At 50.6% G+C, this 22,698-nt stretch overlaps 9 protein-coding genes across 9 annotated transcripts; 3 read left to right on the top strand and 6 right to left on the bottom strand.

Moving 5' to 3' along the window:
* Positions 1–342: 342 nt before the first annotated feature.
* P174DRAFT_441762 (SAM-dependent methyltransferase) lies at positions 343–1,636 on the top strand. Its single transcript, XM_024827405.1, has 5 exons — positions 343–723; positions 819–836; positions 896–1,006; positions 1,065–1,183; positions 1,238–1,636. Exons 1-5 carry the CDS (start codon positions 384–386, stop codon positions 1,292–1,294), a joined length of 645 nt encoding a protein of 214 aa, XP_024683069.1. The 5' UTR covers positions 343–383; the 3' UTR covers positions 1,295–1,636.
* Positions 1,637–1,970: 334 nt separating this feature from the next.
* On the top strand, positions 1,971–4,443 carry kexA (serine-type carboxypeptidase kexA). Its single transcript, XM_024824129.1, has 3 exons — positions 1,971–2,496; positions 2,565–2,925; positions 2,987–4,443. The coding sequence occupies exons 1-3, from the start codon at positions 2,309–2,311 to the stop codon at positions 4,334–4,336; spliced, it is 1,899 nt and encodes a 632-aa protein (XP_024683070.1). The 5' UTR covers positions 1,971–2,308; the 3' UTR covers positions 4,337–4,443.
* Positions 4,444–4,448: 5 nt separating this feature from the next.
* cia1 (iron-sulfur cluster assembly protein CIA1) lies at positions 4,449–6,285 on the bottom strand. The gene has a single exon (XM_024827406.1). The coding sequence runs from the start codon at positions 6,029–6,031 to the stop codon at positions 4,634–4,636; it is 1,398 nt and encodes a 465-aa protein (XP_024683071.1). The 5' UTR covers positions 6,032–6,285; the 3' UTR covers positions 4,449–4,633.
* A 236-nt stretch (positions 6,286–6,521) lies between these two features.
* Positions 6,522–9,482, bottom strand: P174DRAFT_431397 (IQ calmodulin-binding motif domain protein; the record flags this gene model as incomplete). Its single annotated transcript, XM_024825691.1, has 1 exon — positions 6,522–9,482. The coding sequence occupies one exon, from the start codon at positions 9,480–9,482 to the stop codon at positions 6,522–6,524; it is 2,961 nt and encodes a 986-aa protein (XP_024683072.1).
* A 1,016-nt stretch (positions 9,483–10,498) lies between these two features.
* On the bottom strand, positions 10,499–13,163 carry P174DRAFT_441767 (glycoside hydrolase family 127 protein). The gene is made up of 6 exons (XM_024827407.1): positions 12,509–13,163; positions 12,099–12,452; positions 11,664–11,994; positions 11,161–11,592; positions 10,860–11,081; positions 10,499–10,804 (listed from the first exon to the last, which is right to left on the bottom strand). Exons 1-6 carry the CDS (start codon positions 12,913–12,915, stop codon positions 10,550–10,552), a joined length of 2,001 nt encoding a protein of 666 aa, XP_024683073.1. The 5' UTR covers positions 12,916–13,163; the 3' UTR covers positions 10,499–10,549.
* Positions 13,164–13,418: 255 nt separating this feature from the next.
* P174DRAFT_441769 (RING finger and CHY zinc finger domain-containing protein) lies at positions 13,419–16,329 on the bottom strand. The gene is made up of 3 exons (XM_024827408.1): positions 15,000–16,329; positions 14,569–14,933; positions 13,419–14,516 (listed from the first exon to the last, which is right to left on the bottom strand). Exons 1-3 carry the CDS (start codon positions 16,266–16,268, stop codon positions 13,880–13,882), a joined length of 2,271 nt encoding a protein of 756 aa, XP_024683074.1. The 5' UTR covers positions 16,269–16,329; the 3' UTR covers positions 13,419–13,879.
* Positions 16,330–16,993: 664 nt separating this feature from the next.
* On the bottom strand, positions 16,994–17,448 carry P174DRAFT_421019 (DUF1763-domain-containing protein; the record flags this gene model as incomplete). The annotated part of the gene is made up of 2 exons (XM_024824919.1): positions 16,994–17,108; positions 17,171–17,448. 2 exons carry the CDS (start codon positions 17,446–17,448, stop codon positions 16,994–16,996), a joined length of 393 nt encoding a protein of 130 aa, XP_024683075.1.
* A 1,174-nt stretch (positions 17,449–18,622) lies between these two features.
* Positions 18,623–21,301, top strand: P174DRAFT_370652 (DUF2293 domain-containing protein; the record flags this gene model as incomplete). The annotated part of the gene is made up of 3 exons (XM_024822343.1): positions 18,623–18,669; positions 18,729–18,876; positions 18,941–21,301. The coding sequence occupies 3 exons, from the start codon at positions 18,623–18,625 to the stop codon at positions 21,299–21,301; spliced, it is 2,556 nt and encodes an 851-aa protein (XP_024683076.1).
* Positions 21,302–21,558: 257 nt separating this feature from the next.
* On the bottom strand, positions 21,559–22,429 carry P174DRAFT_441772 (copper metallochaperone ATX1). The gene is made up of 2 exons (XM_024827409.1): positions 22,256–22,429; positions 21,559–22,144 (listed from the first exon to the last, which is right to left on the bottom strand). The coding sequence occupies exons 1-2, from the start codon at positions 22,341–22,343 to the stop codon at positions 21,993–21,995; spliced, it is 240 nt and encodes a 79-aa protein (XP_024683077.1). The 5' UTR covers positions 22,344–22,429; the 3' UTR covers positions 21,559–21,992.
* Between the last annotated feature and the right edge of the window lie 269 nt (positions 22,430–22,698).

Consider the following 22,698-nt stretch of genomic DNA (forward strand, 5'->3'; position numbering starts at 1 on the left):
CATACATCATTATAATTATTATATCTAGGTATACCTTTCTACATGGTTATCGATAAGAGGGGTTGGGTTGGCTTTCTAACTTGCTCAATCTTCGTGGGGTACCTGGCTGTAAAAGGTCCATCCATTCTTCAACATATATAGCTTGAAAAAGAATCGATGAATTGATTGCATGCTCACTGCATGGCAAATTACTGCCTTCTGTTCATCCCATTGTGTAGATTTCGTCACCATCTGGACTGGAAGATGGACTCCAAACCCCACCGTTCACTGGATCCATACCCATACTACCTCGTCCAGTGAGCTTGTCTTCCGCCTAGAAAAAGACTTCCGAAGTCCATCCCCCAATCTCTCCATTCGTTTATTTCGAAAGAGGAACCCAAAAAATGTCTCTTCAGAATAATGTACCGTCGGCTAGACAATTGACCTTTGTGGTCGAACATTTGGACCCAGAGCTGGGTCCCTGGTCAGCCTTGGAATACGGCTGTATTGCGCGGGAGTCGCATGCGGCGGGAGCAAGATTTCTCCTCAGTTCCGTGCCGACCTCCTTGCAACTGCCAAACGACCTGGCCGCGACACAAGGTTTAGAGGTTGAGCATCGTAGTGTCGAGGAGATCTTCGCAGACCACAAGTCCAAGGTCTGCCTGCTAGACCCTGCAGCCCAGGTCGAATTGAGCCCCGAAGATGGAGACATCTTTGACGTCTTTCTCTTCGGTGGCATCCTCGGTTCGTAGTTCCCCCATGGCTATTCTTGACGCGAGGATTTGCTTGGTCCGACTTGAGGAAATGTACTAACTTGCTGGCTTCCTGGCCAAGGACAGGCGATGATCCGCCACGAGGTGCGTTTGATTGAACAACATGCTTTTCCCTGAGGAAGAGTTACTGACCCTGGATATAGATCGTACATCCGAACTGAGAAAGAAAGGCTATGTCGGAAGACGACTTGGTCCTAAGCAGATGACTACTGACACGGCCGTGCGAGTGAGCCGCATAGTGGTTAAAGAGAAAGGTATCAGATTGCGTGTGTCACCTTGACCCATCTGTTCATTGATGTTAACTATGATTAGTGCCATTGGAGAAGATCGAATTTGTCGATTATCCCGAGATCATTGTCAACAAACATGAGCGGACCGAAATGCCCTTCCGCTATGTGAAAGGAGACGATGGTCAACCCATTATGCCGGCTGTATGTCTTTCTTAGTGTTGAGCCCCAAATGTACAGAGACGCTGACATGCACAGGGTATGGTTGACCTTATCAAAAAGGACGCTGACAAGGCTGTGGATGACCTGTTTTGATCTTTGAATGGTGGCAATGAAGGTACCAGGACGTACAGTAGATAGTTGCTGGTTGAAAGGGTACATAACAGGGTCATCAACTGCATAATACCCCTGCCCAGTCACTCTTTCTAAGATGCAGCTCTCTACAATTTGGCCTTTCTTAAGAATGGCTCTGGATGGCTACTTTGATCTGCGGAGGCATAGATGGGTCAATTGGCTTCTGTTTCAGCCTAGTTTTTCGTTGCTACCTAGATCTAGGTGCAGCATGGGCACATTGTTCATGTACCGTGAGAGAGATATTTGACTCCACTGCCAAATATGTATATGTATGAGCCATTCAGTCTCGTATCTCTCTCTGGCTTAGAAAATCAATTCCTCGTATGTCTCGTATTCCATTCATCAACCCCAATCAATAGTCTCTATAGATAGCCGGAAATAGGGAATACAGCCCGCAAAGAGTCTGTACCGTACAGGTACTGCTCGGCTGTCGAATAAGGTACTGTATCAAGTCCTTTGCCTATAACGGAAATAATCTAACTACTTGGGTGCCATAAGGTTACCGTACAAGATTACTAATCATTGTCAAGTACAATACATGACGACTGTACTGTACCACTGTCACAGGCCACGCCATCCAGATCGATTTGCGCCGTCATCGCCGTTATTAGAGAGCTACTTTTAGAATAAGAACTAACAACAATCAGCCTCAATATACTGTCCTACACCATCGACCAGTTGACCTGGTCCAGCATTCCTGTCCTTTCCCACTAATCAGTGTGATTGTCTTGCTCTTCTGTTCATACTGCTTTTTTGTCTGAAATTGCTCTATCATCGTTTAAGCCCGGACCTCCGAACGGCTGCCATCCTCCGAATTGTAGGGAGACCAAGAAGGCAATCGCCCTCACCAATGATACGTTGAGCGTCGCCCTCAGAGCCCTCGCAGAACCATTTCCCGCATAGTACTTGATCTGGTGTCTGTACTTTTATCAAAAAAAGGATTGATCCCACTGTCCCTCGCCCTGGTCACTTGAGATGCTCTTGACAGCACCCTCATCTCGAGGGTCAAGAGCGCCATCGGGCATCGCGAACGTTTCGTGGTGGGCCTTGTCGCTCCTCCTCCTGTTCAGTCCGACCCTAGTTTCAGCCAAATCTGCTGCAGACTACTATGTACGATCATTGCCTGGTGCCCCAGAAGGGCCCTTGTTGAAGATGCATGCCGGGTGAGTTCCAGTGTTTTGAGGATCTGATGCTCCTAAGATGCCGGCTAATATGATTTGCGCTTGGTCAGGCATATCGAAGTAGATGCGCAGAATAACGGCAACCTTTTCTTCTGGCATTACCAGAACCGTCATATCGCCAACCGCCAGCGGACAGTGATCTGGCTGAACGGCGGGCCAGGATGCAGTTCGATGGACGGCGCTCTCATGGAAATCGGTCCCTACAGACTCAAGGATAACCATACACTGGAGTACAATAATGGCTCGTGGGATGAATTTGCAAACTTGCTTTTCGTTGACCAACCCGTCGGGACGGGCTTCAGCTACGTCAGCACCAACAGTTATATCCACGAGCTCGATGAGATGTCGGCTCAATTCATCACCTTCCTGGAGAAGTGGTTTCAACTATTTCCTGAGTACGAACGTGACGATGTAGGTGCCCCCGTTTTCAGTGCCTGATGATCTCGGTGGTAGCTTTCTAACTTGTCATCAGATATACATTGCAGGCGAGTCGTATGCTGGTCAGCATATACCTTACATCGCCAAAGCTATACAGGAACGCAACAATAAGATCCAGAATGACCAGAGCGTCCGGTGGAATCTTCGCGGCCTTGTGGTCGGTAATGGTTGGATCTCTCCGGCCCAGCAGTACCCCTCTTACCTCACCTTCGCATACGAGGAGGGTCTTGTCACAGAAGGGAGCAGTCTCGCCAAAGATCTTGAAGTTTATCAGTCCGTCTGCGAATCGAAGATAAGTGCATCACCGAACGCCATAAACATCAGGGATTGTGAGGAGATTTTGCAGCAGATTCTTGCGCGCACGAAAGATACAAATAAGCAGTGCTACAACATGTACGACGTCCGCCTCCGAGATACGTATCCGTCGTGCGGAATGAATTGGCCCACAGACTTGGTGGACGTGAAGCCCTACTTGCAGCGCCCGGACGTGGTCCAAGCCTTGAACATTAACCCCGAGAAGAAGTCCGGATGGGAGGAATGCTCTGGCGCGGTGAGCAGTACCTTCAACGCAGCGAACTCGGTGCCTTCGGTTCAACTACTACCGGAGCTTCTCGAGTCCGGCATTCCCATACTACTGTTCAGCGGCGATAAGGATCTCATTTGCAACCATGTCGGCACGGAACAGCTGATCAACAATATGAAGTGGAACGGTGGAACTGGCTTCGAAACCTCCCCTGGTGTTTGGGCTCCGCGTCACGATTGGACATTTGAAGGTGAACCGACCGGTATCTACCAATACGCTCGGAACTTGACCTACGTCCTCTTCTACAATGCAAGCCATATGGTACCCTACGATCTACCTCGCCAGAGCCGTGACATGCTTGACCGCTTCATGAAGGTCGATATCGCCAATATCGGCGGCAAGCCGGCGGATTCACGAATTGATGGCGAGAAGCTACCGCAGACCTCCGTAGGCGGCCACCCGAACAGCACAGCAGCCGAGCAGCAAGCCAAGGAGAAGATCAAAGAGACAGAATGGAAGGCCTACGCCAAGTCTGGCGAGGCGGCTCTGATCGTTGTGATAATCGGTGTTACGGTCTGGGGTTTCTTCATCTGGCGCAGTCGCCGGCGAAACCGCGGCTATCAAGGAGTCTACCAGAGGGACATTGGCAGCGGCTCTATTCTGGAGCGCTTCCACAACAAACGCTCCGGGCCCGCCGATGTGGAAGCGGGCGACTTTGACGAGTCCGAGCTCGACAACCTTCATTCACCAGGTCCGGAACAAGAACATTATGCTGTCGGGGATGACAGTGATGAAGAAGGTCCGAATCACCAGCCTGCCGCACCGCCGAGCTCCACGAAGCCAGGAGGCGCTCAACCATAGACGTTGCCGGTCCTTTGTTTCGGTTCCATATTTATTGTCAATTTTGCGGTGAACTTGGTTAGCTCTAGCGTGTAGTCAACTACAATGCATACATAATTTTTATCGAGTCTATGTTCCATTGCCGCCTCGAAGCGGAGATCTAGTGTTGAAGTAATCTTGGTCAATGTATATGCCATTTAAGAGGTCGCGCACGGTCTGCTTTTTATGTGCAACTCCGTTTAACAGATCTATCAGTATGTGACTGTTTCCCGATGGTCCTGTGTGAAACTCAATCTAGCCCGAGTGTCATGAAACCGATCACCTCTTGAGAGTCCAGACCTTGGCGGTGCCGTCATCAGCCGTGGTGATCAAGACCTCCTCGTCGGCACCCTCGGTCCGTCCACGATCTGCGCGCTTCGCCCAAGTAACGTGGTTGATTTCGTGGATTCCATGGGCACCGTCCACCGTGGCGATGACTCTCCATTCACTCCTAGGAGCAGCCGGGGAGTCCGCTGCTGTGCCGTCCGCCGATGTAGGAGGATCCGTCTCCATGGACTCTGCCGGCGATTCGACGACCAAGCGCTCCTCATACACCACGATCCGACCATCCGCCCCGACAGATGCCAGCAGACCCGTCCGCTTGCTCCATGCTACCGTATAAATAGACAGATCATGCGCCTGCGGTAGAACGCACTCCTCGTCCCAGAACTCGTCGGACCCCGTCGGACGGATGATACTCGGGATGCCCGAGCCTCCAAACGGCGATGGCTGGGCTTGCTGTTGTTGCTGCTCCTTCGGTTGCCGTCTCCAGATCCGCACGGTACGGTCCTCAGAGCATGAGACGAGACGAGGACCGGAAAGCGCATACGCCTTCTTCCACTGCGCGGTGGCCAGATCGCCATCCGCCAAGTCCGTTGGTGTGGACGGCACATTCTCTGCGCCCTCCCAGTCGACGCACCATACCGTGCCCTGGTGACCCTTGATGCAGGCCACCTGCCCCCAATCATCGAGATCCTCCCGCCACAGCCGAATGGTATCGTCGTAGCTGGCACTTGCCAGACACTCCTCGACTGGATGCCAGGCAACGCACTTCACATCGCCTTGGTGCTCCTGCATGACCGCCACGGTCTCAAAGTTGTTATCACCGTCATTCAGATCCTCCCAGATCCAGATCGACTTGTCCCGCGAGCACGTTGCGAGCAACATCCCGGACGGCGACCACGACACCGACTTGACCTCGCTGTCGTGCCCGTCTAGCAGCACGGCGAACCGCCACTCCTCGTCGTCCTCGTCGGCCCCGCCGCCGCCGCCGTCATTGTCGATTCCTGCTGCCCCATTGCCATTTCTCATGTCATCCGCATGATCCTGGGTGTCGGCACGGTGCCAATCCTCTACACCACGCTCCGTCTGCCCGTAGGTATCCCAGCGTCGCCAGATGCCGACGGTCGCATCGAAGCTGCCCGTGGCGAGTACGCTTTCCCCCTTGACGTGCGGCTTCCAGGCGCATGTCCTTACGCTGCGCTTATGGCCGCCCGATATAGTCGAGAGAAGTCGGAAATTAGTCAATGAGTAGACACGGACCGTTTTGTCGGAGCTGCATGTCGCAACGATCGGGAGAGTGGGGTGCGGTGCGGTCAGCCAGGTACGTTCGAGCGATGGAGGAGTAAGATCCGATAGGAGAGACAACTGGGAGAATGATTCGGCTGCCATGGCCATATATCGTAGGCTTTTCTGATATACCTCTTCCCTTGTTCTCTCAACTCCTTGTTCTTGCGTTGGGGCTGTCGCTGTTGTCTGTGATCGGAGACCCGGAGACAGACCAGTAGGTGGGGTTCTTTCAATAGCGGATCATTGATAGACCTGGGTCGCTCCTCGCTCCGATATGGCAAGGTCAATGGAGAACCCCCTTCAAGGCTATTACGTCTAGACTGTTTGAACTTGCTGTCGGATGGCCTTGATGTAGATTGATTTGTTATGTCAAAGAAAGTGAGGCTCGTGCGTTAAAAGATGGGACGGATCAAAGAAAACTACGCACTGTCACGACTGCACAAATTTCTTCCGTTCTTGTTGAATCATTCGTGGCATTATGCTTGGACTCAGAATCTAGTAATTGTTGAAAACAAGGGCAAGAGAAAACCAAACCAAACCATCTAGTAAAGAAAAAGATCCAAGAAAAAGATCCATTGAGGCAAAATACTAAACGCCTTCAAACTCCTGTTCCTGGGCCTATGCCTTCCTCCAATATCTGTTCGTAGACCATGCCATGGCAGAGCCAGTCCACCTCTCGAACCTTCTCCAGTTCCTCAGTCAGTTGTCCAACTTCGTTGACGAACTCCGGCATGCCTGCTCCCGCCAGGCTCTGACTTGCTGTAGTTGTTGCCCGTACCCGCTCACTGGCGCTTGAAGCGCTCAGACGAGAAAAGACATGAGCGCGAAGGCGAGACAGGATGAGTCGCGCCACCGGGTCGGTAAAGCTGGCTGGCCCAGACGCCATTTGGCCGGATCCTGATGCGATATCAGACTCCGAAGACGACGAGGATCTTGGCGCGACAAGGTCACTTTGGACTTCGATCGATCCAGGCGAAACTGCAGCACACGCCGTAGCCACAGGCGCCAAAACTCGCCGGATTGTCGCTGAAAGCTGAGCACTCGCGCTCGAAGGCATGGGATGCGTCGATTCGAGGATTGACTGCACTCGATCCGCTTGAATATCGTTGAAGTCTAGAGATAAGATCCGGTCCGCTTCAGCCTTCCATTGTGACCGTACATCCCGCTTAAGGAGGTTTTTTGCTGTAAGCAGAATCGAGGCGGTGGCTACGATTCTGAACGCTCGCGCATGCATTCTCCCCAGCCGCTGACGGTCCAGGTCCAGAGTCTCAGGAACGAGGCCCTCGGATACAGGCGCGTTGCTCAGGACAAGGTCCACAAGACCTTGTGCATAAATCTTGGGAGCCGGCGGCTGAGGCTGTCCATTGATATTCTCAGGATCCCGTTTTTGCATCTCATCCACAAGGATTTTGCGATTCGTCCGCCAGAATCGTCGGCACTTGCCCAAGCTAATAGACCCGTCCTGTATACCCCGCTCAAAAGTCCTTTGCTCATACCCGGGAGCCTCTTGTATCAGCTGCGGAGCAGCAACCTGGATCATGAAATTGGTATGATCCAGAGACAGCAGATCGATGAGGCCCATCAGCCTCGCCAGACGATCGATAGCATCGCCCGAGGAGTCCTCGATGAACGCCTTGACGGCAGCATCCCGATAAGGGGCGCAAAGCTTCGGCAGAATGTTGTACATGAAATCGAAAAATCTTTCATAAGAAAAGGTGCCAGCTTCGCATTGGCCCTCCACAAGTTTTGGGTCGAGTACCTCGCTGATCAGGACGTGGAGTGAGTTTCCGGGTCGCAGCAAGCGCAGCAGTCGATCTTGGATTACTGTGGCCATGGCCACCATCCAGTTTGCACCCATTCCAGCATCCACATCTTTACGCATCATGTCGCACATATGCTTCATAATCTGCTTGCGTGGTGTCGTGTACTGCGTCTCATCGACTTTGTACTCCTTGTTGATGAGAAGCTCGTGTACCAGAGCGCGGTTTTCAGGGAGAGCAGTAAGCACTTGAGTAAACCGCTCATGCGGAGAAATCCTTTGCTTATCCAGCTCGCGAAAGATTGGACTTTCCACGTTGTTGAAGCTCTCGCTGAGTGGTGAGGCCACGCTCTCGGTCAATGCCTCCGCCGATGAGGGAGCTACTTCGGCAGATCGCGGGATGGCCTGCTTGAAAGTTGTACGTTTTCTCTCCCGCTTGGCTTTCTTGAGCGAGTCCCGCACCATCTGCATTGCCTTGTCGGAGCCAGCCAGACGTTTCAGCCTAGCAAGGAGGAGAATTTGATTCTGCCTGATGCCTTGCCAATAGTCATCGGCAACACCACCGGCGCGGTCATCTTTGACCGTCTGCCATATCAACTCTAATTCTACGAACTGAGCAAGCATGATCTCGATCAAGACGCTAGAATCGTGAGTTTTCCAGGCATGAAATGCCGAGAAAAATACGCTGTATGCCTCACACAAAGTTTGAAGATCGGTCGATGTCACCGTCGGTGAGTAGCACCCCGACGAGAGTATTGGGGTAACCTGCTCAAATTCTTCAAGAAGCTCACGGGCTTTGGAAATTAGGTCCTGTTCCTGTTCACCGTTGCTGCTCAGCACTTCGGCGGGATGCGTCACGATCAGATAGCTGCTGAGAAAAGTGCGAACGGCACCTCTTCCTCCAACTGTCCCACTTTCCATATCTTGCAGCCCGCAAAGTCGAAGGACACGGGCCGTCGCGGATAACACGTTCTCATCTGAGAGCATGGCCCCAACAACTTCGAAGTTCATGGTGCGGATGCGGTTAACTGTGAGGTTGAGACTTCGAAACTCCTGCATGACCAGCTTCGCGTGATGTGCCCGCCAGACACGTTGAATTGTCCTTGCGGCTGCATCCCGAGTCAAAGATTTGGTGACCACTTGAGCCATCTTTTTCTCCTCTGTCGCTGGGAGACTACTAGTGCGGTGACGCCGTTGAGTTTGCTGGTAAAGCAACCGCCTTTTCTCTGCTTCCGCGAACTTTTCCGCCATTTCCAGCCGCAGGCGGGCGTGTTCTGCAGCTAATCTTTCTCGGTTGTCTTCAGCCTTCTTCTTCGCGCGGCGAACCTCCTCTTCGCACTTGGCGGTGATCTGCGCAAGTAACCGCTCGCGTGACTGCTGAGCAGCAAGCGCTCGCTCCTCTCGTTGGAGGTTTTTGGTAGCAGCGGCAAGTGCAGCACGAAGTCTCACCTTTTCCGCATGCAACGCACGGTCTGCAAGCCTTGCCTTGCGGTTTTCCAAAATCGAGGTTCGCCGCAAATGTTGCGCAACGTGGTCGGCGGAGGACGAGCCATTGGAAGAGGCGTTAGAATGGTGCGAATGCAGGGATGAGATCGAGCTCCGACGAGATGATGTCGCAGAGGAGCGTCGAGCCAAACTCGACTTTCGTGAGAATCGGGCAGCGATCCGAGCGGGTAAGTTCAGCGGGGGCTGCTGCTCATCTGGGAGCATGTCCACGTCTGGTTCAGTAACGGACTCTGGCGCAACGGTTGGTCCAGCATCGGGAAGCTGTATTTCAATATCTGAATTGCGACGAATCATGATCGGGGTCGCCGATGACGTTTATTGCTGCATTCAACGAGACGGAGGCAGAGGGGTTCTTGGTGGAAATGGCGGGGCGTAGAAAGGATTGATCAAGCGGTTTCTATTTTCGTCTATCACTCTGCACGGCAGACTTATTGTAATACCATCTCCAGTTACTCGCTAACCCCTGGGAAAGCGAACATGAGAGGAGGCGAAGTGAGTGGAAGGAACCAAGTCTTTCAAACCAAAGACTGGGACATGGCCAGGGAGCGGGAAGATCCGTGCTGCGTTTCAGAATAGAATGCCGGGGAGTAGAGAGGAGGGGAAAGAAAGGCAGCAGGAAGGAGCGGAGAACAGGATATAAAAACAAGATGGACCTGTTATTTGAGAAGTACCGGACAAGGATAAAGGAATGGTAAATAGATTATAAGAGAAGGGTAAGAAGTAGGGACCATCTGCGATACCAGCTCTCTATGCGTTCATTCTCGGTTCATTGGATGGCATCATCGTCATCACTGGTAATAATAGTAACCTAGTGATCAGGATTATAACCTAGGTCACTATGCAGAGACGCCTTCAGCTGATCTTGGGGGGAAGGTGCTGATAAGCTGGAGCAAGGCTATCTAAAGCATCTATCTACCACTTAGCAGTCAGCATTATTGCAGCATCCCCAGAGAAGCATGTCGAATGCAGCCAGTTGCTTACCTAAGCGCAGTTCTGGCTGCAATCAGAGAAGTGTCTTACTGTAAGAGGACAATGATGTCAATCGGAAAGGAAAAGAAATTGACGTTGAGGAATTTGTTCGCAGTTCGATTCCTTGTCCGGTATCTACATTTTGCTATCATCTACCGATGCATATTGATCGTGTTCGAGGTCACGTTGTATCTTCACTACTTACCCAAGGGATTGCTACTTCGGGGTAAAATCTGCTTGCGGCCTCATGAATATGCACGCATGTGACCGACGTCGTTAACAGCATTGATACAGCTCTTCATACTACATTACGTCTCCATCTCGAAGAAAGCATTCGACAGTCCATGAATAACCTGCATATATCTCTTCTGATCACACCTCCACCCTACTTTCTATTGAACCCGTAATCCCACTCGCATCTGTCCCTTTCCGCCTCTGTTGGCTCGGAGATAATAAGGTATAAAACACAAATCTCTCGCATCCTCGCTGATTGGAGCCACATTGCCGGATTCAGCTGCAATCTGCCGCTTCCAAAGGGTTGTATCCAAAGTTCCTCGAGAGCCACCTTGGGCGATGATGCCCACGTGATGATCGGGAGTCGATCGTACCTCCTCCTGTAAAGGTGCATTCATATCGAAGATTATTGTCTTCATGGATCATCAGCTGCGGCTTCATCTATCTCTTGTGGATCTTGCTTCGTACCTTAAAATGATCATTCTCCCGAGAATTGTCTACATCCTCGACACAGTACACTATCGGTCCGCGGGTGACATAGGCGACAGGCTGCATCGTTAATGGATGTGGCCTTACCACTCGGGGGCACATCGGACAGCTGAGACTGAATTCCGCATGCTGCTGGATCCAGTCTGAGGATAAATAGAGATACCCATCATGAAGGTCCGGCCGTGAAGGCTGCGGAGTAACCTGGTTGACAAAGTTTGTTCAGATCCTCGACTTGTTCAATCTGCACGGTCGTCAAAGTAGAGAAGGATCACCCACTAACCTCCCAGGTGCTTGCCCATCCAGGGATTCGCAGCCGCAGCTCCAAGTTCACTGGCGGACCGTCAATATTCACAGAAAAAGAAACATCCCCGTTCCATGGCCACTGTGTCTTCTGAGTAATCTCGATTCTGGAGTCCACAACCTGAAAGCGCAACGTAGCCGAGGTATAAAGATGCACGTTGACAGTAGCCTTCTGTGTCTCGTTGTTGATCTTGTAATTCCAAAGATAACCGCCCAGACAGCCCAGTGTTCGAGTGACGTTGGGCGGACAACAGGCACACTCAAACCATTCGTAGCGCCGGGACACGTCCTTTTCTGATGAGGCGAGTTGATTTACGTAGGTGAACCCCTTTCCATCCAAGCTCATTCCTGTTAGGACTGCGTTATAGAGACACAGCTCCAAAATGTCCGCATAGTGGCTGTGAAGTTCAACCTTGGTATAGAGCATTAGTTAGGTAACCAACCCATGAACAGAGCAGCCTGGACAGAGAAGGGCTACGATACCTGTAACAACCGTTCAGCCAGCATCATCACCCCAATTGCTGCGCAAGTTTCCGCATAACATCCACCCTCGTCCGTTCCATGAGGCAAGAAATAATCAATGCCAAAACCCTCCCACTGTTTCATGGCGCCAATACCGCCCGTCACATAGGATTTCTTCTCAATCATGTTCGACCAGAGTCGATGCAAAGCGGGCAAGAACTTGTTCGCAACATCACTGCTTGGCTCGCAGATACGGACAAGGTCCGCAACTGAGGTTAGGAGGTACATGGCACGAACAGCATGTCCCTCAATTGTTTGCTGTTGGGTAATTGGGACATGGGCTTGTTGATACCTGGCAATCCTAGATTAGCGAGAGCTGCTCCGAAGCCGAGCACATGGGCTGCATAACACAAATGCCTGGCTTGCTTCCAGGGTACAACAAAGGGGAGAACTTACCAATAGCTTCTCGCGGCTGGATAGGCTTCGGGCACTTCATGCTTACGCTCGCCTCGGGCCTCAGCCTCCACATCGTAGTAATGCCGCCGTTCTTTTCCGCCAGAGGGATTACCACGCTCCTCAAGAAAGAAACGGGCTAGACGAAGGTGCTCAGGGTCTTGTGTTACGTTATACAGGCGCAGAAGGGCTAGTTCAATTTCTGGATGACCAGGATAGCCAGCCTTTTGTCCCTCCTGGTTTCCAAATGTAGCTGCAAGGAGCGCAACATATTTCAGAATAGGCGACAATAATTCATCGTTTTTGTAAAGGAGACGGTGGGCGAGCGCAGCTTCTACAAGGTGTCCTGCATTATATCTAATCCAAAAGGAATTAGCTTCTGGTCTGATGCATGAGGGAGGACAAAAGCCTACAGTTCATGCATGTCTCGAAGGTTAGTAAACCTCTTCCCAGGTTCAACTACCGTGTAGTGAATATTGAGATACCCATCCGACTGCTGAGCGTTCTGGATCATTTCCACAAGCTCCCTGATGGCCGCATTTATCTCTTCGTCTGGATAATCCATCAGAAAATAGCAAGCGCCTTCGATCCATTTGGCAACATCCGAGTCCCAAAACAGGTGATTGGGCACCGGCCACACTGTGCATGGATCCGAGTAGCTCGGATGCCACTTCAACTTGAATGCGTCATACCGGCCAGTGTCCTTCAGCATCTGCAGCTGGTGCCGCAGTGTCTGGGATCGAACAACTTGTCGGCGCTGGGCCCAAAAGGAGTCCGGAGCGAAAGTTGTGGCTTTGAAGCTTTCTTGCGGATATTCCATATTGAACGCAGAATCGGGTACTGTTGAGCAGCGGTGACTATATTCAAGGATTGTTTTATCGTATGAGAGAGCTAGGCTTCCCTTATACTGTTGCGGCCTTTGATACGAACTGAGCAGGCCCCTCCCCCTCATCCTTGCAGTGGACAAGCTTCTTCGCTGACATTCTCGGCCTTCGATTACCGACGGCACTGAACACTCCACCTCCGTTGCCGGGTTGCCTTAAGTAGATTCTGGTGACTTTTTTTTGCCGAAGCTAGAGCAGTTGGAGAAGCTGGAGGGGTACAAGTTCCCGGTGGAGATCTGTCTCCGGCGGGGACCTAATCGTACTACAGCCATTGCAGACCACAACAAAAAAGAGGTCGTTGAGGCCGAGGAACAAGACGATAGCGCCGCAGAGGGAGAGAACGAAGTCATCTCTTTTCATATTGAGATGTATGACTTCTGAACCGCTGACAGACTACTAATCGAAGGAAGTATTGTCTGAAGAAAATCCCCCGAAAGTTACCAGTGACTAGAAATCGCTCATATTGTACTTTAATATCGCACATTTCACCAGTAGGGTGATTTGTGGATGCGTCCTAAACTCCTTTTGCGCCGTGCACGGTATGCTAGAGATATGCAAACTCCTTGGGTACAGTATCGGATATGTGTGATCAAGAAAGAAGCAGACTGGACATTCCATATCGCTCTGCACCATTGTAACACTCATTTGTGTAGTTCCAGTTGTAAACCTGGTAGTCGGACCTCTGAACGCCCGAATAATCCATATTGATCGTTCTCATGAAGGCAGGCGGGCCTGCCAGCTTCCGCCCTCACAGCTCCCTTTGTACATATCGATAGTGTCCATGCCGCTAGACAGATTTAATACAAGACCCGTAGTGAAAACTGTCAAATGCTGTCTTTTACAGCCTCCGGAAAGCTCACGCATTCGAGGGTCCCTGGGAGCCAGGGCGCTATCGCGAAATCATCGGTGTCCAAAAATATCAATGCCTTCGTCTTCATCATCGTCTTCTTCTGGGTCTCCACAATCGGCTTCGTCGCTTGCCATTGATGCGCCATCTGTTGAGTCGTCACCGTCGTCACCGTCGTCGCCGTCATCTCCTTCCTCCTCAACCTCCGAGGTCCCGTCGGCTGATTCTGTTTCTCGGTCGAGGAAGCCGTATTTGTATTCAATATTTGTTCCCCACAAACGGAGTTTACCACCGGCATGGTCATTACTATCTTTTCCGGCAAGATCGCCGAAAAAAGGTAGAGTCGACTTCGATCTGTTGGACTCGCGGTCCGGAGGCAGTCCGAAATAATTACTGATGACTGGTGAGACAGCACGACCTCGAGTCAGGCTATACGAGGAGAAACGTCCATTCTGCTCTGCGGATGACGACGCGGTAAGTCGTGGACTCGAACCTGCTCCAGAGGGAGAGCTCGTATCAACCCGCAACTGGGCCAGAGGCAATGAAATGGTAGCTTCTTCTTCCGCACCGTGCGAGGGCGATCGCATCGGAGAAGCAGACACATCCCTGTTATCTCCGCCGATCCGATCAAGAGAATCCGAGACTTCGCCATGTAGCAGGCGGATCTGGGCAGTATTGTATGATTCGCACCTGGTTATGAATTAGATTGGCGATGACAAGAGAGAGCGTGTTAGGCGCTTACATGTCACATTTCAAACCTAACCAGTGATATCGGACAACTGATTTCGCACCACAATCATTGCAGTGAATCAGTGCGCTAGTATCCTTGAATTCTGCGGGCATGGGCTGACTCTGAATTGTGCGATCCAGGTTCCGGAAAGTCGATTCCATGTTGGCAATGGTTTTGCTGCATATGGGGCATCGGTAAGAACTCTTGGAGTACTCAGAAAGGCATTTTTGGTGAATACTATGCCCACAGCGCATGAAGACAACAGTTTCAGGAGACGTAAACATATAATCTCCACAGATTGGACAGTCACATTGAGTGGAGCGCTCGATGCATCGATGGGTGTTCTCTATCGAAATAGGCAAACATACACTACACGTCTGCTTCTAGGTCAGCACTTAAGAAGATATAATAAAACCATATTTGTCTATCCGAGGCTTTCTTACCCTGCAGTGAAAGAAATCCTTTCCGAGACCCTGACCGATACGGCAGATACCACAGTCATTGCAATGGTAAATACTTTTGTTCGAATCGTTATCCCAGAGTTTGCAGGTATTGCAATAGTATTGCGCAGCATGTTCACCGCATTGCCGACAGACTGCTGCGGCAGGCTGAGCCTGTCCACAGAGCATGCACAGCATGTTCTCCGTCTTCGGTCGATCGAGGTGATGATCTTCTACCTCATCGTGGCAGAAGCGACAAGTATACCATTTTCTGCACACAAAGCATTGTAGTTTGACGTTCCTTTTATAATGTCGGCAGCCTAAGCAGGCCACCTCAACGTCCTCGGCATCCGCATCCCCAAAATCGCACACGGGCGAGTCCGATTCAGGCTTAGGAAAAAACGTGGGTTCCAGGTCTTCGGCGGTTAATTTGTATGTGTCCTCGATTTGGTGGCTGGTCGGGGCTGTTGAAGCTGGATTAGTGGGCGCATGGTCGGAGGACAGGCTGCCGGAGCGAGAAATTGGAGTCACAGATCGCTCGGATAGTTGAGGGCTAAACGACGACAGTGCCCTCGGTGAGGTCGATATTAAGTTCTTCTTTCCCTGAGAAGCATTATACCTCTCAGTCATCAATTCGTGGATCATACGTGCTTTTTCCTCATTGCTGGATTGGAGGTCCCGAATAGCGTGGATCTTCTTTCTCAAAACTCCCATTCCGTCGTCCTCCGGAAGCAAGAACTGGTCACTAATGTCATCAAGGTTGTCATGACGGGCAGACAGATGATGTGACTCTTGCGCAGTTGGATTTGCCTCGAAGACCATATTTCGCGGGGAGACAGGCGGAGAGTCAGCTCCCGTTACTTCAGGTGCAGTGTACGTTCGGACGCCATCAACATGTTCAGTATCACTCAAGCCATGAAGGCTCAGTGATGATACAATTGCCGTTCCAAAACGAGACTGGCTTGGTGACATATCATGGCGCTGACTGCTCAGTTCAGACGGCGCCGGTGGGGAAAGTACGGAAGGAGTACCTCCAGCATGCGAGCAATCTCCATTCAATCCTGTCGCCGAAGTCTCAAGATTACCATTCCTACTTGATACCTCGGCGTGGTCATTGCCGTCGTAGGTCGCTGAAGAGCTGCTGCTTTGTGTAATCGGTAACGAATCGGCTAGGTCGTCATCGTAAGGCGGATGAGAATCTGTCTGATTTGAGAGACGACGGGCTTGCCGAACGATGGTTTCGATCAGTAAAGAAGAAATGAGCCCACTCATGAAGGGCCCGAGACAACATCTGACGTTGGAAGCAATCGTTTGAAATTCCACTCAAAAGCTGGGGTTGAAATCGTTATTACCGTGAGATTTAAGAAGGCGCCGGAACGGGTACCAAAGACATGTGACGCGCCGGTGCCCAGGTCGGCCGCTGATTCGTTGCCTGAGTCCCAGATCAAAGGTACCTATGACGGCGGCCTCACTTCTAAGCGCGAGGTACCTTAAGTAGTAGTGGGTCCGAATTGACCTCGGGCAATAATGAACAAAGCATACGGAGTATTTACTAGAAACATTCGGGGAAATTTACTGTTATACAAAGTATCGCTACGTTTGAGAGTACCTATCTACAGGCAGAATAATAGTGAACAGTTCCTCTATGAGAAGAGTATAGGGTTGGTAGATCTCGCGTCAGTACCAAGCATACCCGAGTGATGCCCATGGAAGTGAGCCCTGGTTCTGGTCGCAAATACCAACCTCTACTTCCGACACTGAAATAATTCCCCTTTAGGAGATTTCTCAGTTCTTCGAGACGTGGAATTATCGTCGAAAATAAACATGTTTTGATGTCCAAGGCCGAATAAGGGTTGGCAAGACCAGTTTCAACCCAGGCGGTTACGTTCAGCAAGAACCACGATCTGAACATATTCAGAGGGAAGTCCAGCGTTTTGTCGGGAGCCAACGCACTCGAAACTGGCCATATCCCATGAACAATCTCCTCGACTGTAATATCACCTGAGACACGTCCCCAAGCTTTCATTCAGTTGCATTAGTGTGCGATTGAAAAGCTCATTGGCATCTTTGCGTATGGTAAATTCATTTCGATCATTGCCTAGTCCTCTTAAGCTGTATATGAAGCACAAAGTCAGCTTCTCCGGTGACCCCGCGACTGCCTGGAGGGGACTTACAGTTTCACGTCTTTTTTCACCTGCGGTTGCTCCCAATATCGGACCATCAGAAGATTCTTCACGATTTTGTGTTCCAATCCGGCGACATCGGATGCGCGCTGAAGGAAGCGCAACGTATTGGCTACCTTCTTTGGATCGAAATCACGAGCGGGTGAAGAGCGAAAGGCTGATCGCAGTGTCCGAAGTAGAACATGCCGAGATGGAGCGGAATAATTAAGCAACTTGAGGCCTTGTCGGTAGAGATGCCGATAAGCATGGATGACTGCTCTCTGTTCCATCACAGGCTGGGAATCTCAACTTCACAACTCACTGCCTGAAGTGTATGAGGCGCTTAAGGGATTGAAAAAGGTGCTGAAATCGAAGAGATTGTATCTGAGTGCAACCCCTTACAGCTCATTGGTACCCAACTCTCAGGGTGACCATCCCCTAGAAGCAAAGCAGATAAATCAACTCAGCCTATGGAATTTGTTCCAAGAAGGTTCACTTGCAGTATGAAGTTGGGCCAGGCAGGTGAGGGCGCTAACTTGATTTGGCGCCTACCGCGTGTTAGGCCGCAAATGCAGTTGACGCCTCCCACCTTTTCTATATCTCACCACTCTACCCAACTACACTACCCCAAATACATATACTGGTCTCAAACTCGCTGTTTTGAGAACCGAGTTTGATTTTCAAATCATTTGCTTTCTTCGCTTTTCTGCCTTGGGTATATCCAGTGGCCGAAGAGGAACAAGCTTAACCTTCTCCTATCTCATCCTTTGAGCTGCGATTCGCGGTTCATGCTCTCGCATTTGCGTAGACATGGTTGACTAACAGATTCGGCATTAACTAGCATAATAACTTTTCTCTCTCCATCTTTGTTTCGTTCTTTTGCCTTCTTTCCCTCGATGATCCATCTAGTGGGTTCTTTTTCCATTCGATCGTCCATTCACCGTTTGATTAAAAGGATGCTCTTAGTATCGAAAGCTGTCCGTCTGCTGTAGTCTTTGAAAAGGAGCCGACGTTCAGTCGCAATATGGTCCGAGTATTTCGGAGACCTGCCTCGGCTTTAGCCAGGCGTCTTCCAAGTAGGACCACCAAGCGGACTCTCCGAAAGCATAAGGTGATCCTTGAATCTATCACACAGGAGAAAAAGAAGCTTCGGAGTGTTGTATGCTCCCTTCCCTGTTTAGTACGTTGAGGAATGGGCTTGACGACAAAGACAGATATCATTCGAAGCTAAAGCACCACCCGGCTACACTTTCATCCCCGCAGGCAACCCCCAGCTCACAGGTGCTTGTAAGGAATTATGCCGAAAAGATGGTCTGAAAGTCTATGCTGTCACGGTATGCTTATTAGCGACCCCCTGTATCCGCTGTCATATCCCCAGTCTTTTTGTTTCTCTCTGCTCTCGGCCCGTTCTCATAATCAACGACTAGACGACTCCTCATATGCGCACCCACAACCTTTCTCAACATGTGCACCGCATTGGGTATCATTTCCCAAGCGCTGTTGTCGCAACCGTGTGTATGGACCTGGGTTTACAACTCACAGCAACTGGGAATGTAATGCCTGTTCACAGCAACGCTGCTGCTGGGGAAAGCCAACATGCTAACTCTGAGGCTTCACAAATTATAATCAACACCGAGGCTAGAGACGTGCTTAGAGACCTCTTTCCAAATATTCCAGACAACGATCTGAATCAGATCATCAAGACGGCGTTCCAGAAGGTATGAAGATCAAATCCGGTGCGAAATCAACGTGTCGTCTATTGTTTACTGAATTTGAGTCAAGGGCCAACGCAAAGTCGGTACAGCTGTTGAATTACCTCTAGCACGTCGGGCACAACTAGCTGTCGTTGCACATATAAGGCATATCTACACTGATTATGATCGTCTTCTGAAGACTACATCGTTTCACGAAGCCCGAAGCGCGGTTGAAGAGCCCACGTTAGCTAAGTTAGTGGAATGGCGAGGTGATGATGAAAACGGAAAGACGGTTCTTGAGGACGTTTTCCGCGAGGTTGTTGTGATATCCGATGATGACGACAGTGATGCCGAGGAAGGAGAGGTCTCTTGTTCGGTCAATCGAGATCACAGTATCGAAATCATCTCTAGCCACCAACGAGCCGAGGAACTAGAGACGAGGCCGGTCAACTTCGCTCACCCAACCGTGCAGGTATCCCATTTGGACATCTCAGACGATGAACCTCCGCCTGGTTTCCGTTTCATTCCTGAATTGCCGAAAAAGCGGCGGGTCGATCGCCGTGGCTTCAGCAGATACCATGCTTGGGACCGTGCCCTCAACCGATACAGAAAGGGGACTTACCAGCATAGGTTTTACACAGACTCCACCGGCCATCGAGGGCCTTTGTTGACCCCACGACAGCGCGTACAGGAAAGTATCACATTTGACCCAGGAGCTACCTCTCATCGACCCATAACAACACTCCGCCACGTCTCTGTTGACCCGCACATTGCATCTAAAACAAAAATACTTGAGCACGAGCACGGACAAAGGAGAACTCTGACACGGACGTTGATGGAGAATCGTGTAAGTTTGCAGAGAACAGATGCCGAGCGGTCCGGTCACGAGGATACACAGAAGACACACATAAGGCCTCCACTGGTATCTCATGAGCCATCCAATCGGGAAACACTTCTGCATTTACCAAATCAGAGAAGCGATGCCAGTCGCTTGGCGGATCGAACTGTAGTGGAACACGTTTCAGCTGATCAACAGAGAGCGCGTTTCGACCAGCGGCTTAATTCTCCAAATACCCCTGTCTTCGTCGGTGGTCCCACGGAGATCCAAGGACGGAGCAGAGTCCCATCCGGAGCTATGTCAAGGATCCCTGGTCCTCCATGTCTTGGAATGCAGCCGAACCCGCAGGATCACATATTGCAATCTATTGAGACCCCGCCTTCGCCACAGCAAATAAGGCGTCCACCAAGTGCCCACCTAGATCAACTTACCAGGAGGATATCTGGAGGATTCACTATTCGTTCGGTAACACCTCGCCGCCCGGCTCCGCAGGATTCATTACCTCAGGGAGAATCGGATGTTAGGATTCCAGCGTCGAAAAGGAGACGTGTGGCCAACCACGACCCTGCTACTTACATCGAGCCTCGCTGCGATGTTGCACCCATTGTTACTGTGGATACTCATGCGAAACAGCAGTACGTTTATCTGGGAAATGCCTCCCCAAGATCATTTACTTCCCAGAGTGGGGCTCCAATCCGTAGGAGATACATGGTACCCGTCAAATCTTCTTACCTTGCAGAGCGCTATCCAGGGGGATCCCAAGGCCCCTCTAACTATGCACAACCCGTCCCAGAAGTTGTGGTTGATCAACGGCAATATTCTAACTTTAAAAGCAAATCAATGGCCTGGGAGCGTCAGCCGAAGCACCAGCTGGAGCAGTACCGGGAGCTGTATCCTCTTAACAGATCTCCTGGGCAGATTCACGTTTCATCAGGTGCCGGCTATGCTACTGCCCCTGCAAATGGGAGCTATAATGGTGTCTTAAAGCTGCCTGACACCGCTTCAGAAGCTGGACGTGTTTATGAAGATCGTCGAATCCATCAAGAAGCTAGAGAAGCGACTTATATGCCAGTTTCGCAGGGTTTTGGGCTTCATCATCATCATCACCGTCATCATCACACCTCCGATCCTTATGGGGCCTCCAGAAGAAGTATATATGCCGATGACTTCGTACGTCCTATTGATTATAGGGATGATCTACGATTGGTTAGCCAACGCCAGCACGGCCATATGCAAACAACTGGACCTATGGATTCTCTTCCTGGGCCGACTAATGACCACCTTCGACACGACTCAAGCAGGGAATCTATTGATCTGCCATATAGTGCACTCGTCAATCCACCACGTACAGCTCCAAATCGTCGAGGCGCGGGAACCAGTCGACGCGCTGATGATCAAGCCCTTGTGGATGATTGGGGCCCTAGCTACGACAGTCGACATGAAACATACGGTTCTTCTCTTGCACTTGATCGGGATGGCAGAAGTGGCGAACAACAAATGCAACAGTTAGGGTATGATCTCGACCAGAATCTTTTCGCGGTGGAAATGCCTGTCTACATTTCACCAACCTTCCCTTTTGACTTTCTCTTCGTCCCAAACACTGTGAGCTGATGTTTCTGTAGATCAAGTCAGGAAGCTCGTTTTAACCTACCACAACCCAGAGAACAGCGACATTCCGCATATTTCAGGAGGTCAGGCGACCCTAGGCTTCATTATCCCGTTCCAGAAGGACGAACAGTCCTTATCGTGGATTAGACATTGGAAGGGGTGTCTAGCTGCTGCTGTATTGTTCTTTATCGCGAGGGTGTCTCTCTGTCTATTCTATCATGCATGGTTCCATGCACCCTCAAACTGTGCGGTGTTGATGCGAATGATACCCGGTTCTGTGTCCTTTATTATTATGTACGATTTCATCAATGCTAGCCCAGCGGCACCATTGTAACAACATAATGATGGTATGCTCTTAGTTGTGTTGAAATGTTCGCAAATCGGAGTCTATAGAGAAACCGTTCAAGTAATACACGGGCCTAGCGTTTGAAAAACGATCGGATGTGACAACTATGATCCCCAAGCACAAACCAAGCCAGAAAACGAACACGCTATGCAATCGCCATGGTATCTTGAAATATGGTGAGAAGGGAAAAGATGGACCTGATGAAGCCCATCTGCGCCATATGATCAAGTCATTATCGGCTCTGACGAGCATCAAAATCCCAGCTGATGAGCTTATGGCCTGTACCAACATCGATCACAGCCTTCATTTGTCTAGAGTATTGGACCGGAGATGGGCGCTGCACCGAAATCAAACATCCATGGGGTTTCCATCAGCCTCTCCAGAATTGACCGTCTTCCCTGTCTTCTTGATCGTTGCCAATACAGTCTCGTAGGAAACAGTGGGTTCTGTCGTGACAAGGGCGGTCTGCGAGTCCAGGTTCACATCGAAAGCCTTGACGCCTGCAAATGACATAAAAGCACGGATCAGTTTGCCGCTGGGCAAGAGAAGGAGGGAGGTTGTATTGGAGTTGCCGGAAGACAAACAACCCGTGTTATTTGGGTCGCTCTTACCATCTAGCTTCTTCAAGACGCGCTCCACAGCGCCTGAGCAGCCACCACAGCTCATGGAGACATTGAATTTGTACTGATGCTCAGACATGGTGTACGAAGGACCTGGGCCTGGAAGGATGGATTTAATGGACAAATAGCCGGGGGTCAAAGCAAATGTGCTGTCGAAGGTTGAGGGGTATTGAAGATTGATAACGGAGCTGATACGTAGCCGCTTTTAAGATAGAGGGGTAATGGGGGGGCTGGACAGCACGTGCACACCACTGTTGATGAAATGTTCGAAAAAAGGATATGCAATTACACAAAAGTGGTAGACGAAGAATATCAGTTAATCCTGATCACACTTGAGACCAGTCTGAAATGATGAGGAGATTCTATAGAAGACATTGCCCCTCAAACAGAGACATGAAGAGTCTATTTATAAGCATCCCCACCGATCGCTCGGC

Source organism: Aspergillus novofumigatus, assembly GCF_002847465.1.
Source record: "Aspergillus novofumigatus IBT 16806 chromosome Unknown P174scaffold_4, whole genome shotgun sequence".
NCBI classification, from domain to species: domain Eukaryota; kingdom Fungi; phylum Ascomycota; class Eurotiomycetes; order Eurotiales; family Aspergillaceae; genus Aspergillus; species Aspergillus novofumigatus.